Raw genomic sequence first — 14,157 nt, 5'->3', positions numbered from 1 at the left:
TTGCGCACTTTGTCTTGTAATCCGAAGGAATAAAAAAATGCCACGTTGGTATTTTGTATGCAATCCATGTTATCGACAAGGCGTCACGGGGACTTCATTGTATTTGATAGTCATATAAACTTAGGTGAAATTAAGATAAAAATTTTGGGTTGTACAAATTTAAGGCTCAACTATAATTAACTAAGACTTAAATACTTTTGGAATGTCCATGCGTACAACTAGATAAGACTTATTTATACAATATTACTATTAAATTAAAATTTAAAAAATTGATATCAAACTCTTGGATTTTTTGAGGACCTATCTTTTGCCTAAATGAGTCAAACGAGTCTGTTTTATTAAATATATTATTTTAAAGGTCTATGTCATACATGTTATATCATTCTTGTACCTGGAGTGTCCTTGTTCTCATAGGATAATTAAAATGTCAAAAATCCAAATCTGTTTTTGTTAAAAATATTTATTAACCTGCAAGCACCCTCAATATAAAAATTTTATTTCGCGGCACTGTACAGTTCCAAACGACATACGTGATAATCATAAAAAATCTGATTACTGATATATGCAAAATATGCGGCCTAATTAATGTTATTTACAAAATAAAGCTGGTGTGCAGTTCATATACATATATATTCTCAGTTCCTGCTTGATATTTATATAAAAATGAACGGGCTCTAGACCGCCAATAACATATTACGTTATTATCTGAATAGGTGCTATGGGATACGAAAGGTGAGCTAGATTCAACTTGCTTCTACCTCACCTTGAAATATAACCTGAGTGCCAACATTCGTTTGATAATCATATATACATAGATATAGAGGTTCCACACTTGCACAGGAGAACTGAACTATTTATTCCTGCTGCTGTGCTCCTGCTCGAGATTGATGTACTGCCGGACCAGCCTGGATATCTCGTGGGCCTGCTCAGTCTGCAGCCTCGTCACCCGCTGCTGAAGCAGGTTACCGCACTTCATATCCAAGAATAGGGCTCCGTCCTCAGACCTGACCTTCCTTGTGCTGATCACTTCCGCGAACGGCCAATGTTGAAGAGTCTCGTGGGTGTTCATATCGAGGAAATGGACTCCGCCTCTGTTTAGAGCCAGGATATGTTCCTGCCAGTGTTCCGGCTCACCCACCACACGCTTGACAGCGAAAAATGAGCTTCCTGCAACAAAAATTTATTCTTTAGCAGCAGTACGCCTTAATGGCACGTGGTGTTTACCGAACAGAGGCCAGCTACTGAGAACCTGCAAAACCCTATGCTTGGCTCTGGAAACTGACAAACCGACCGCTTGGCCCCAACTGGTTTGCACTAGAGCCAACCATTGCGGCGGTCTCGGCTCCCTCAACCCCAAGACGGGTTTGGGTAGCAAAAATTTAACCTCTTTTAAGTTGGGAGAGTGCCCCAAGTCCGCAGCCCTGTGCAGCAATGCCGCTACTAGAGCCATATCTCTGACAACGCTCGGTGGTAGATTGGGGTTGCCCAGTCTCAAGAGGAGACCCTCGAGGTAGTCGGGGGCCACTTGGTTGAACAGTACTTCGGTGTAAAGAGGACTAGCATCGTGCTTTAGCGGGTGATACCACACGGAGCGGCAGAATATTAAATAGAACGGTTGACCAGCCTTGTGAAGCTCCGTGGTGACGTCCAAGATGTATTCGTCAGATGCCAAAGGCATGGTAAAAGCGTCGCCTTGAACTATGCAATACAGGCTGAACTCTTGCTGCTCGGCCTCGCTGCTGATTCCAATGAGCCCGCAGAGTTCCTGGATAACGTCGGCTACTACGGTACTGCATCGGGTGTTCACCACCCTCTCGGCCCCACCCGGTAGACGGTAGATCTGTCTTCTGGCACTCCTGCCTGCGCTAACGGCGGTCACTTCTTCTACCGAAGGTACGTTCTTCCTGCCGCCGCACCGTTGGGTTTTCCTTAGGTTGCTGAGACACACGGCAGCAGTACCGTGGCAGATTCTCCTCCTGTCATTGGCCGCGCTGGTAAGATGTTCCATTAGATACGGTAGGAGGTTATCGGAACAGGCAAAGTATGCTGCTACTATGGATAGCAACCTCCATGCTCTGAAATAAAAAAGATTAGATCTGAACTGATCAGTGCTGAGTATGGACTAACCTTTGGCTGGACTCTGGCGACTCGGATTTGTTGCTGGTGGTCTGTTTCATTAGCTGGCAGTAGACTTCGTCGCGTAGCTGAGCGTACTTGTGGCAGTGCTGCGAAAGATATTTGATCTACTTGAACATGGTAAATCATCACACACGTACTCGGAAGTACCGGATAGCTCTGTTAGGAGTTTTAGTGTGTCTATAGTGTGAAAATTAATCTACGCAAGCGAGTTTACAGAGAGCGAGAGTGGTGATACAGAGTTTTAGAAGGTGTACAAGTGGCCTATAGCGGCAATGAATCATGTTTACCATGAGGACGGTATAGACGCATTTGACCTCCGACATGTCCGGGGTGAGGGGTTGGTCTCCGCAGTACCTCAGGATGCAGTCGAAGCATTCGATCGCCAGAGGCGTGAGTTCGGGGTCGTCCAAACGTAGCAGCGGACCCTCTATAGCGTTGCCCTGCCATTTGATGACGTCAGTTTGCTGTTTCCACGTCCACTCTTTGCCCTTTTGCTTCGACTTCGGCTGCGGGTCCATCCTTTGATGTTCAGCGCTGCGGGACAGAGATAGATAGATTTTTCTTCTTTTATTGGAAGCACGATAAAAATATTTTATGGGCGGATTTGATGATTACCTTGACAATGGCAATAAAATTTCAATGTTTATTTTTGGTTAATGATTATTACGGTGTCTATTTGATGAGTATAGTGTCGCCTCTTTTTTATATTTAAAGCGAAAATGTTATACGTGATAATTACGATAACAATTATTATTGATTAGACATTGAAAGTAAGCAATAAGTAAGCTGGAAGCGTTTGAGATGTGGGTGTATCGCAGAGTATTAAGGATAAGAAAAGAAAAACTACCTATCGGTCATCTTATGAGACGTAATAAATACAACTTCCTTCAACTCATAACAGAAGGTAAGATCGAGGGAAAACGCGGTCCCGGAAGTCGACAATGCTCTTGGCTGACGATCAGAGACTCACATTACTAAGGAGAACACAAAATAGAGATAACTTGCAATAATTATTGCAGATCTTCATTGAATGGAGATGGCACTTTAAGAAGAGGAATTGAACCTTTACATTTCAATAAAATTATTGCCGTTTATTTAGCTGAAATACAGATAACTGTAAAGCAGATATTGATTCCATAATAATATAAACAATTATCTTTGTGAATTAGAGATTGGTTTATTTTTTTTAAATGTGGGTTTACAAGGTTGCTACAAAGGTATTCAAAATTTTGTGCAGTCCTTTGTAGTAAATTTATAAAGATGTGTAAAAATTATCAATAAAAATTCGTTATTAAATTATATTTAAGTTAGGATATATCACACGTTTTATTTTTGGGTCTATAGTTCAGATTTTTGGTCAATTATAATATAAAATAGATGAGGAATATAAAGCTACAATAAAAAACTATAAGAAATAAAAGTTCTATAAAGCTCTGTTCTAATTCATTCTTTTTTTAAGTAGATCTCCTAAATTAATGGCTTAGCAAATACCCAACAGCCGGGTACTTCGAACATTTAAATGAAAACGAAAGTGCAATTGCGCGAAGAATCTGTTAACAATCGATAGGGAAAAAACAATACAAATCGTTCTTGAGAAACTTTCGCTTATTAAGTATAAGAGTTTTATGGGAAATTTTAATGCAAAACAGATATCGCGATCGCTTGAGAACGAGCAACGCACTTACCAAGAAGCCATCGATTCATTTCTGAAATTTTCAGATGGATGCTTTCAAATCGTGAATTTTTATTGATATTTTTACTGGTGGAATAAGCATTTGATTATCAGCTTACTCTCTTCGCGTTTTCATTAGAGATTTACGTGTTCTAATTTTGAATCGATGGATGTCATACGTCAACTGCCCACCGGCTGGTAGCACGGCTGTCCGTCCATAGGAAAACTGTTGATTACAATCGAAAAAAAAAAAGAGAATAAAAATAAGATGTATGATTTTGCTGGCTACAAATATTACGCGTCTCTCTTGCGTCGATGCTGCAAGGTATAAGTTGTCTTGCAGTATACTCGAATTGCTTCACGAAACGTTCACCCAAAAACACGTCATCGCGGGCGCGCAAAAACCCCAAACCGACCGAACTTCATCTGAATTAGACGATTCCCACGGTGCCGCGTCGTCGACGACAAAAATCGCCCATTTTAAACCGAAAAGCGGCGAATTAACATGCTTTCTAGTTTTCAACAACGCGCGCCCGTTTCACCGGACTTCACTCAAATATGGCCGTGTATAATGCGCTATTATAAAAATCCTCGACAACCGTGAAGAGTATACTACGAGCCAGTTGTTTTTTTCAATTGCCTCTCCGGCCTTGGTAGCTTCCTTGGCGCGTGAAGCTTTGGTTTGTTTTTTTTTTTATTTACAATCCTTTCCATAAAGATGGAAATTCCCAAGGGTTTCCACCAGTTCGTAGATCGATCAAACATTTTATCTACCAGAGCACAGCATCAATATTTTCAAAATCTGCGACAGTGATGTACAGCTCAAAGTATTTATAGTATATTATGCAACCAGTGCGATAAACGGCACTTGACTCACGACACGGCACGGGCGGAGCGAGTGTTTAATAAACAAGTGACTTAAAAAGTTTACCGAACGTGTTGGATACTTTTTCTACGACCATTAATTTTTGGGTACATTTTCGCAAAACAACACGATTACATTCACTGACATGACTGTCAGAATTGACAAACGTCAAAATTCAAAACGTGGGCAATATCTCCGAAAACATCTATCGCTGAATAAAGGGATAGATAGTCACTATAATAATAGTAAAGTCATGTAGAGGGTTTGTCATTCCACAAACTACAAAGCCATTCCTTGCGCAGAGTCTTGAATTTTTCATGGAGACACAGTCTAATGACGTAAGCAAAAATTCATTGATTATTTGTTGTGTGTTGACTCAATTTTAGTCATAAGCTCAAAATGATTCCTGCTTGAGATTGAGAAACTACTCCTCTAATAAATCAATTTGCCAAAAAAAAAAAACGTTTTTTTTTGTATTTTGAATGCTAACCGAATCATTATTTGCTACTTACTCGGCAAGTTGCCTGAAGTTCTGCATAGCGAACTGCATAAGAGAATATTTGCCTGTGGGCGGCAGGGGACTGCTGGGGGATCTGGTGCCGTCCCTACTGTCGGCATACGATATTTTGCGACTTGGAGAATTGTCCCTCAGCGGCTTCACCTGGATGCTGCCAGGGACGACGTCTAAACGATCAACTGGAGGTGACCTCGAGCGTTGTTGAGCTTTCGCTTGGACCTGGAAAGGGAATCCGAATCACGGAGTTGCTAAAACACACTTCTGTTCCTACTGATGGAATATAAGCAAAAATTAATTTCTTTGTTTTAGATAGATAGTCAATGCGGCGAAAATCTCCGAAAACATCCGATTGCTCCCAAACTCGGTAATATCCCGGAAAAGTCCGAAGGTTCTCGCATCCATGGGACAAGAAATTCACGCGGTAAAGTGAAGCACGCTAGATCGGTGTATAATTGCATGATAGATTTTACAGAAACGAGTAAAACAAACCATTTTACTGCTCCTTAAGTTGTTTTATGAATAAGAATAATAAAGAACCATGGAAATGTATCAAGGGAGTTTTACGATATCTAAGAGTGACAGAAAAATGCAAGAGGATGTTTATTTAAATTATTTAAAAATTTTACTACATCTTGGAGCACAAAACGTCAAAATTCAGTAGCAGATTCATCAACAGAAGCTGAGTATATGGGTGTGTTTGAAGCTGTTAAAGGCTAAATTTGGCCCAAATCTTTAGCAACATAGTCAATTGGTTATCATATTTCCACGGGTAATATGTTAACGGAACAATTACCGTCTCCCTGCAATGTAGAAGTGCGTTAGGTTTAGACCAATAATTTATTGATCTGACTAGGTTTTCCTCTGTTTTCCTGAGCCAAGCAACCAAATTTATTATTTTTCCCCAGACTTTCATAAGAAGGAACTTGATTATAATTGTATTTCCTTAATATTGATGTACAACATTTATGTAAAGTTTAAAATTAATTTCGTTATGAATGTTTGCTTAAGAAACATTTGAAATTATAACTATCAAAATCCGCTGGGGAATATTTTAGCCCATACCCTTCAGCTACTTCGTTTCTTTTTCTCAAATTCAAGGATAACCAAAAGGCGTATTTGCCAAAAATCGTATAGACATGGGCTGTATTAGATTTTTCTTAAAAATATGAGGGAACTCATGCTGATGGTAATATTGTTAATTGTTGACGGACCAATTAAGGATGTCTTATGTTAATTGAATAAATAAATGGATATAAAATTACAGTTTTTATTCAGTGTTCTTTATGAGAAACATCTGTTGTGAAAAATTTTTTAGAGTTCGTTTGGAGGTGCATTGAGGATTTCATAACAACTTATTTTCGCCGTAAAATAGTAATCTAGTAAACAAATCGGAAAAATAACATACTCGAAACTCAATCGCGGTTAACCCAAATCAAACCGTTACGCCATGAAATTAATTAATAAATCTACTACACTAGGTAGTTTCCAGCGAAGCCTAATAATGGCCACACGGGCCAGTGAAGAAATAACACGAGTTGCTAGAGCGGAATACTGTAGAATTGGGCTTGAATTGCTTTTGAAAACATGCTAATTGCATATCTTTTTCCTGATGATATTGGTGTGCCCCAGGGCTGTGTATTCGGACCGCTGATATTCGCGAATCGCCATACTTAGTGAAGCAACAAGGAAAAAGAAAGCACCTTAATATTAAATATTGCTCAACTAATCTGTATCTAGGACAGATGCGGCGTACGGAGGAATCGATTACGGTTATTATAATATCAGAACCAAGCTGTTTATTAGCCTAAAACTGAAGCTTCCATAAAATGATACGCTAGCAGAAATGCAAAAAATTGAAGGCTATGATTCCTTGTTTAAAATAAAGGGCTTGTTATAAAAATGTTGTTTGTTGTTGTTGAATAGAAAAAAAAATTGGTAAAATAAATAAATAAATAAATAAGAACTAAAAGTAAAGATTTTCACAAAATTATATATTTTTACATGACAATTGTTTCCGTCTTTATTAAATGTTTATCAAACATTTGATATGTAATTTCGTGAAAATCTGTACTTTCAGTTCTTACTTGTTTTGTTAAATGGATTTTCATCAACTAAAAGCCACGTCAGTTCAATAATTTTTGGGTGCTGTCGAACATTTATCAATTATCTTCTTAACAATAACATTTTAATAATAAATAATAAAGGTTTCAGAATCTGATTGTCTGAATCTGATCTGATTATGCTTATATACATTATTAAAAGAAAACAAGACACTTAGGGCAAAATAAAAATATAATGTTTATAGTAAGTGCTGAAAATGCAATTATCAGATTTCTTAATTCATCAATATCTTGTATTGAGATAGTGCAAACTAATTATATACTAATTCAAAGGATTGAAATCTGAGGATCGAGGCGACCAATGCTAAGGCCCACCTTTTAAAAAAACGCTAGTAATACTATATAATAATAAAAAATAAAAAAACTTTTCCTCCATAGCTGCGATATCTCTTTAATCGCTGGCGTGTATATAATAAACGACCTTTTATTTTAAATAGGGAATCAATTATTTTAGTTTTGACACACCCTGTATATAAGCCATATTGATCCTTGTTTTGATCGGTTTGTGGTTTTGTACATCACTTGTTCAGGCATAGTAATGAACTCGGAGTTCTTTTTGTTTCTATTTGACGATCATTCTAGGTAAAAGCGGGTCTTCCCGCTTACGTGCCAAATACGACGAATAAATTTCCCGGCTTATCGTGGCAGCTGCGTCATTAAGTTCTAGATCGTATAGGCACTTTTTTTCCTAATGAATTTGGCGCGGGAAAAAGTAAAAGTGTGCGGAGAAACCGTGGTCTAAAAAAGGCACGTTTCAAACGACGTATCTTATAAAAGAAAGCGTCGACTATGCAGGAAACGCCGAATTCTCATCAAAGTCGCGACATAGTATCACCAAAATGCTTTTGAACACAGACATGTTCAAAGCATACAAGTATTTAGCGACAGACATAGGTTTCGAAATTTTTAGAAAGGCTAATTTTGTGCCAAGTGAAATAATTGGAGATCAAGGGAACCGCCCGACAGCTGAGCGTTTGCTATAATGTGGAGTAGTTATGCCTTCTACTACAATCCGTGATCGTTTGATGTAAGATATATTGCATCGCCCGAAGTGCGACAATACTAAACTGGAATAAGATATGTACAAAAAAATAAACAATTATCTTATTATATCCTTTATAATGATCCGATTGTGTAATAAACAATTACGGCTCAGTTGCACAAAGCTTAGTCAAAAAATAACTAAAGTTTAGCGAGAAGAACTTGCTAAACTGCTAAGCCCTGGAATTATATTTTATGTGTTCCGTGTACCAAGCGCAATCTTTATTTTAAATAAATCTCCATATCGATTTAGATTAAACCGCAGATGACGATTAAAATGAAATGGTGCATAGATTTCTTCTTTAAGTTTAAATGTTTTCCTAAAACAATCTTTTATCTCTGTTGCTTAAAGTATCTATACGTTTACATTGGACTATAAGAAAATATATTTCTGATATATCTAAAAGGAGCGTTTTCTTTGTAAACAGAAGCAATGTTGGTTGTTGAATGAATGGTTAAAAGAGGGATTTTAAATCTTGCGCATGCTCATGTTGTATTATGGGCGTTAAGTAGGGCCTCTATATCTCTACTAGCCATATGATTACGATTAACTCAATTTTAAATAAAAGAGGTTCTTATATGACTCAGTATACTGCAACAACAAAAAACAGGGTTATGCAACAATGTTATTACAGAAAATTAGTTAACTGGCCCTTGTTTCAGCTTTTTTATGAGACGAGCTCACAAAAACAGTTGAACCTACTAGACTTACGCATTAAAATTAAAAGCTAACAATAACTTCCTACGTAAGTTTTTCTTTATTATTCTGTATATGTATTTTGTAAGCGACCAGTAGGTAAGGAGAAATAGTACCAAAATGAAAATACAACAAAGGTCATTTACATATACAAAAAAAAACTGTGATTGAAACAGATTTGTTTCAATTTTTGAAAAATGCAAGATCAGTTGAGAAATCGGCTATTTTTCTTAAAGAGTTCTTTGTTATGATGTGCTATTGTTCATCATCGTATAATTACCAATTATTATACACATCTCCATTATACTTAACTTTAATAGTGTGACTGCAAATCCAATCACGTTTACTAGCTTTGGTTAGTTCTTCTAAAAACCTATCGTAAATATTTATAAACTATCTATAGCCTCAAAACGCAGAGAAGTTGTATTACGCGCACGTGCCAACAACTGCCAGAAACTTACCCTCAAACTGTCCCGACCGTTGCCAAAGTGTGAGGAAATGTTGAGGAAACAACAAAGCAGTCGTTTGAAAGTCATACGTAAATGGTAAAGACCAATTTTACACACTCCAGACATCCCAAACAAGTTACAAACCATATAGCTACCAGAGATATAGAGACCTTACCTAATGCCGATAATACTTATGAAGCGACTATGAAAAAAACAATAACCTTGCCGACATGGCTGCTGACAGCCAAGAAGTTTGAATGTATCATTTTTAGGGCAGTATTTTCTAAAAATATGAACACGAGCTAAGAGTGTAGAAATCTCTATTTAGAAAGAAAATGGCTCAAATGTAGAGGCTATTGTATTATCTAATATGTTAGAAAGTAATATGAAAACAAATCTTTAAGATTTGCTTCAATTAGTAAAACTCTATAGGTTTTTAAATTATGGCAATTTATTCTAGAGTTCTCCAGAACATCTAATATGACCCTCGACGTGAATCCCCCTTATAATTAATTACCTACTACGTAAGTGCATTATAGTTAATTAGTAGAGCATTTTAATGTTATCTGTTTCATTGGCCCCTACAAAAAAATCACTTACGGCTGTATAACGATTTACCTCGTTTTTTTTACGATCACCATCCTTAGACCCGGAACAACCCTCTTTAGAATGAGACGCATGCGCGCTCCCCGTGACAACGGTTTCCTTGGCGACGGCGCCCTTAACCTCTTTGCGTTTTTCTTTGACGCCTACGACGGCAACGGCCTTCTTGACCGCCCTCTCCGGCGTTTCAACAGCGGCGTGGTGCTCTTTCGAGATCTTCTTCTCCGTTTTCGGCGGTTTCTTTTTAACCGACTCGCCGGAAACGGATTTAACGCCGTCGTAGTTGTTGTTCTTATCCTTCTTCTCCACTTTGTCCTCTTTAAGGTTTTCGAATCGAGCGAGAATCTCTTTCACCGACACTTTGGGCTCACCCTCCTCGGGGATGGTTTCCATGCGGGGGTCGACCCGCTTTTCTCCCGATTTCTTGTCATTGTCCAGGTACTCGGTGCAGATGTACTCGTAGGAGGACTCGGACGGCGCGCTTTCCGATTTGGTGGTCCACGATCTGAGTCGGATAGATGAGCAAACGCGAACGATCGAGGTAACGCGGGGAAATAATAAACAGGGTGTCGCGGTACATACAGGGCGTCTACTCTTATTTGTGCATGAATAAGCTTTATTTTTAAATTTAAAACTATTCCAAAATGCAGGTCGAGACACTACGGCGACTTTTTTTTTATAATAATCGGAGTCTTTCAAAACCTCCTTCTGTCAAATTTGCCCGAAAACTATACAGAGTGTTCCTTTTAAACATTCAGCCTTCGCAACCTCCATATGGCAAATTCAAATAAAAGACGCAAAATAGTTTAGTATTTTATAAAAGAAATTGAAAAATATTGCTTATAAAAGTAAGTTTATACTATTAAAAGAACCACAGTTAAAAAAAAATCGGCAGTTCTATGTAACAAATATAAGCAATTAAAAATTGTAAAATTTAAATCCTCTTTGAAACCCGCTGTAATTGGCTGTGACCGTTTGTGACGTCAATTCGCGTTAGACTACGCGCCAGCCGGATGGCTAACGAAATCAAAATCGTTTTCTGCTAATGATAAGGCGAATTTAAATTGCAGGTCCGTACTGTGATTAAAAATTGGAGCTTCAATGCCAAAAATAGGGAACTTGATCAAAATTTTAATTTGAAAAATATTGTTTATAAGGGTAAGTTTATACTCTTAAGAGAACCACAGTTAACAAATATAAGCAAATAAAAATTGCAAAATTCAAATCCTCTTTGAAACGCGCTGTCATTGGCAGTGACCGGTTGTGACGTCAATTCGCGCCTTAGACTACGCGCCAGCCGGATGGTAGAATGGAGGACCCATTAGAGAATGACAACGCGTTCGTGTTGGTGGTTTTAATTTTAGTCTTGGTCCTGCCGCTTGCTATTGTCATCTTGTGTTTAGCATAAAAAAAAATTTGAAAATGACCGAAGCCAATTTTTTAAAAAGTCAATCTGGGAATTTACCTTTAGTGGATATGTTTATGGTGACATCTTACATACAAAGCGCAGAAAGTTTTTTTTTGCTGAGGTTCGCGGTGTTAAAGCTAAAAGTAGAAGAAGAAAATTTAGCCAATAGTTTGAAACCAATATAATATTGTAATCAGCTTAACGTTTTCTAGTTTTAAATTAAATAAACTGTAAATTATTCAACAAAAAAAAACAAATACTATTTTTTTTACACTAGTGATAATTTAAAGTGTTCTTTATTTTATATAGATCAAGAATCCATTCCCGTGGAGACTGCATTAGCATGGGTGCAAGATCGAAGAGTTAAAAATGTTTACACGATAATTTCGATAATTTCTAAAGTGACACCTGAGCATAATATCAACAAAAAACGACGGCTTTTATTTCCTGGTAGACGAATAAAAAGTTTATCTGCCATTTTACTATATTATTTTTGTGTTGCTTCCATTATTACCATGTAAAGCATACTAAGCACAAATACAAACTGGCGTAGATTAAATACTGTCTTTACACGAGCCAAAAATAAATGTAATTAACCTATAACCCGAGAATAACACTATAACATGTCGCTGTATCGATCGAAAAGCAGCGGTCTGACGTCACGATCATTTTCGCGCGCTTAGTGTCGTTTAAAAGGAATAGGTGGGTGTCACAACTTGAATTATTTATTGCAACTTAAATATTGGGTTCCGAGTTTTGATATTTATTTTATACCTAATTTTTATACATAAACAAATATATTGAAAAAAAATGTTCAAGTTTCCCATTTGACAAAGTGCAGGTCCGTATAGCAAACTGTGATTCTTTTTTTATATTCGACAATGTCAAAACAGAAATTTTTAATCGCGTATCTGTTAATTGCTGTTTGTTAATTAAGTTTTCTAATTATTTTTCCGGTGCACCGCACTCAAATGCAAGCTGAAATTCCGTTAGAACAGTAAAGCTTTTGCTAGAAGTCTTCGCTAGAATACAGGTCGTCTCGTTTCTGAATGACCTTAATATTAATGTTTTTATTATTTTATTTTTTAGATTAGAAAATGTAAGAATGAAAAGTTAATCTTGCGTTATCAAGTTTTCAGAGGGAGGTTTCAAATTTGAAAGATTTGTACACAAATCAAAATAGATGGCCTGTACAAGTTATACATTGGCTTAAACGGAATATAGTCGTATAAAACGATTTAATAAAATGTCCATATCTAAATTTAAATAATTTTTAATAGTTTTCTCTAGTTTCAAACATAATAGAAATTTTTACATTTACACCGAAAACTGGTTATGTCTAGCCTAGATATTGGAAATTGAAGAATATCAATCTACGATTTTTAGAAATCAAGATAGAAGGTTTTTGAGGAGATCAATAATCTACGCTAATTGAATCCGTAATTGCTAATATCTACTGTTTAAATAACGAGAAAAACTCTTAATGAATTACCCCACCCACAAGTCGGCATAATGGACATTATCTTGTAAACGCTGTCTGCCGTTGTTGTACCTTCGACCTTTTACTTTTTTTTTTAATTCCGTATCAAGTTTCTACTTGATTGGGTGTGAGATATTTCGCGGAGAAAGTTGACGTCTTTTCAATCGTTAGACGATGAGACCGCAAAATGTTTACGATTCTTCGGACAAATATTTTGCTGTTGTTAATAACTGTTTAGTCTCACTTCATAAATGGCGGTAACCGCTAAAAAGGAATAGATATTGACGCTATAAAGTGGTAATTGTTGGCGGAACATGAAAATTTCAAAGTGAGAGCCTGTTCCGTGTATAGGCAATTTCAAATATGAAATGCAAAAAAAACGTAGTTTTTACTTGCGAAAGGATGTAGTGTATTATACTGCAACTTTTTTCCTGGGTAATGATCCATCACTGTTATTGGATGGTATTAATTGGAAAGGTAAAAAATAAAACTGGAGGTGTGATTAGCTTGACTCTTTAAAAATTTTTTGCAAATCGCTTGATAATGAAAAGTATCCTGGCCAACATTGACGAGTACTTAACAGATGAAATTAGCAATGAATTGAGATGTCCTCGATGATAGCTAGATTATATTTGAAGCCATTGTTAAACAGCATACCATAATCTGATATTTTTTTCAATTCGCTAAATTAAGAGGTTATTTAGATTATTTTTCATTTCTTCCATTGTCGGTCGCAAATGTGAATATTGCCAAGAACTGCCGACTGAACAAAGCTACCGAAAATGAAAATAGCTCTGCTTCATAGACTTGAACTTCGTGACTTTTAAATCACTAAATGGTGACAAAAATCATCGTTTTTCTGGTTCTGGGCAAAGAACTAAAAAGTTAATTCTGTAACAAATTAAAAAAATATGGCGTACCATTTAAATGAATGAAGTTACAGCCACTTAGAATTCTTATCAAATGAGATGAAATTTTGGATATCCCGTTTTTTGATAATTGGGATATGAAATTTGGTTTATTGTTACACTTTACGTTTGAAATTCACAGTTGTTTCAAAAATCTTATAATATACATAAGGCGTCGTTAAAAAATATAACTTTGATACATTTAGCGCTTTTGGGACAACCTGTACAATATGAAAGTAATTTTTTTTAAGTAACCAA

General features: G+C 36.7%; 1 protein-coding gene across 1 annotated transcript in view; it reads right to left on the bottom strand.

Annotated features, from left to right (window-relative positions):
- Nucleotides 1-381: 381 nt before the first annotated feature.
- The window catches only part of LOC132700173 (unconventional myosin-XV), a 75,326-nt gene continuing 61,550 nt past the window's right edge, over nucleotides 382-14,157 (bottom strand). Inside the window, exons 19-23 of the mRNA XM_060667339.1 lie at nucleotides 5,189-5,412; nucleotides 2,427-2,673; nucleotides 2,128-2,225; nucleotides 1,225-2,075; nucleotides 382-1,167 (exon numbers count right to left, since the gene is read on the bottom strand). Coding sequence (XP_060523322.1) covers nucleotides 851-1,167; nucleotides 1,225-2,075; nucleotides 2,128-2,225; nucleotides 2,427-2,673; nucleotides 5,189-5,412 — 1,737 coding nt within the window. The 3' untranslated portion in view covers nucleotides 382-850. The remainder of the gene's footprint in view (nucleotides 1,168-1,224; nucleotides 2,076-2,127; nucleotides 2,226-2,426; nucleotides 2,674-5,188; nucleotides 5,413-14,157) is intronic.

This window comes from Cylas formicarius, unplaced genomic scaffold (genome assembly GCF_029955315.1).
Source record: "Cylas formicarius isolate icCylForm1 unplaced genomic scaffold, icCylForm1.1 PGA_scaffold_3__17_contigs__length_32017465, whole genome shotgun sequence".
Taxonomy (NCBI): Eukaryota; Metazoa; Arthropoda; class Insecta; order Coleoptera; family Brentidae; genus Cylas; species Cylas formicarius.
Note: the sequence above shows the minus strand (reverse complement) of the source record. Positions and strands in the feature narration are given on the sequence as shown.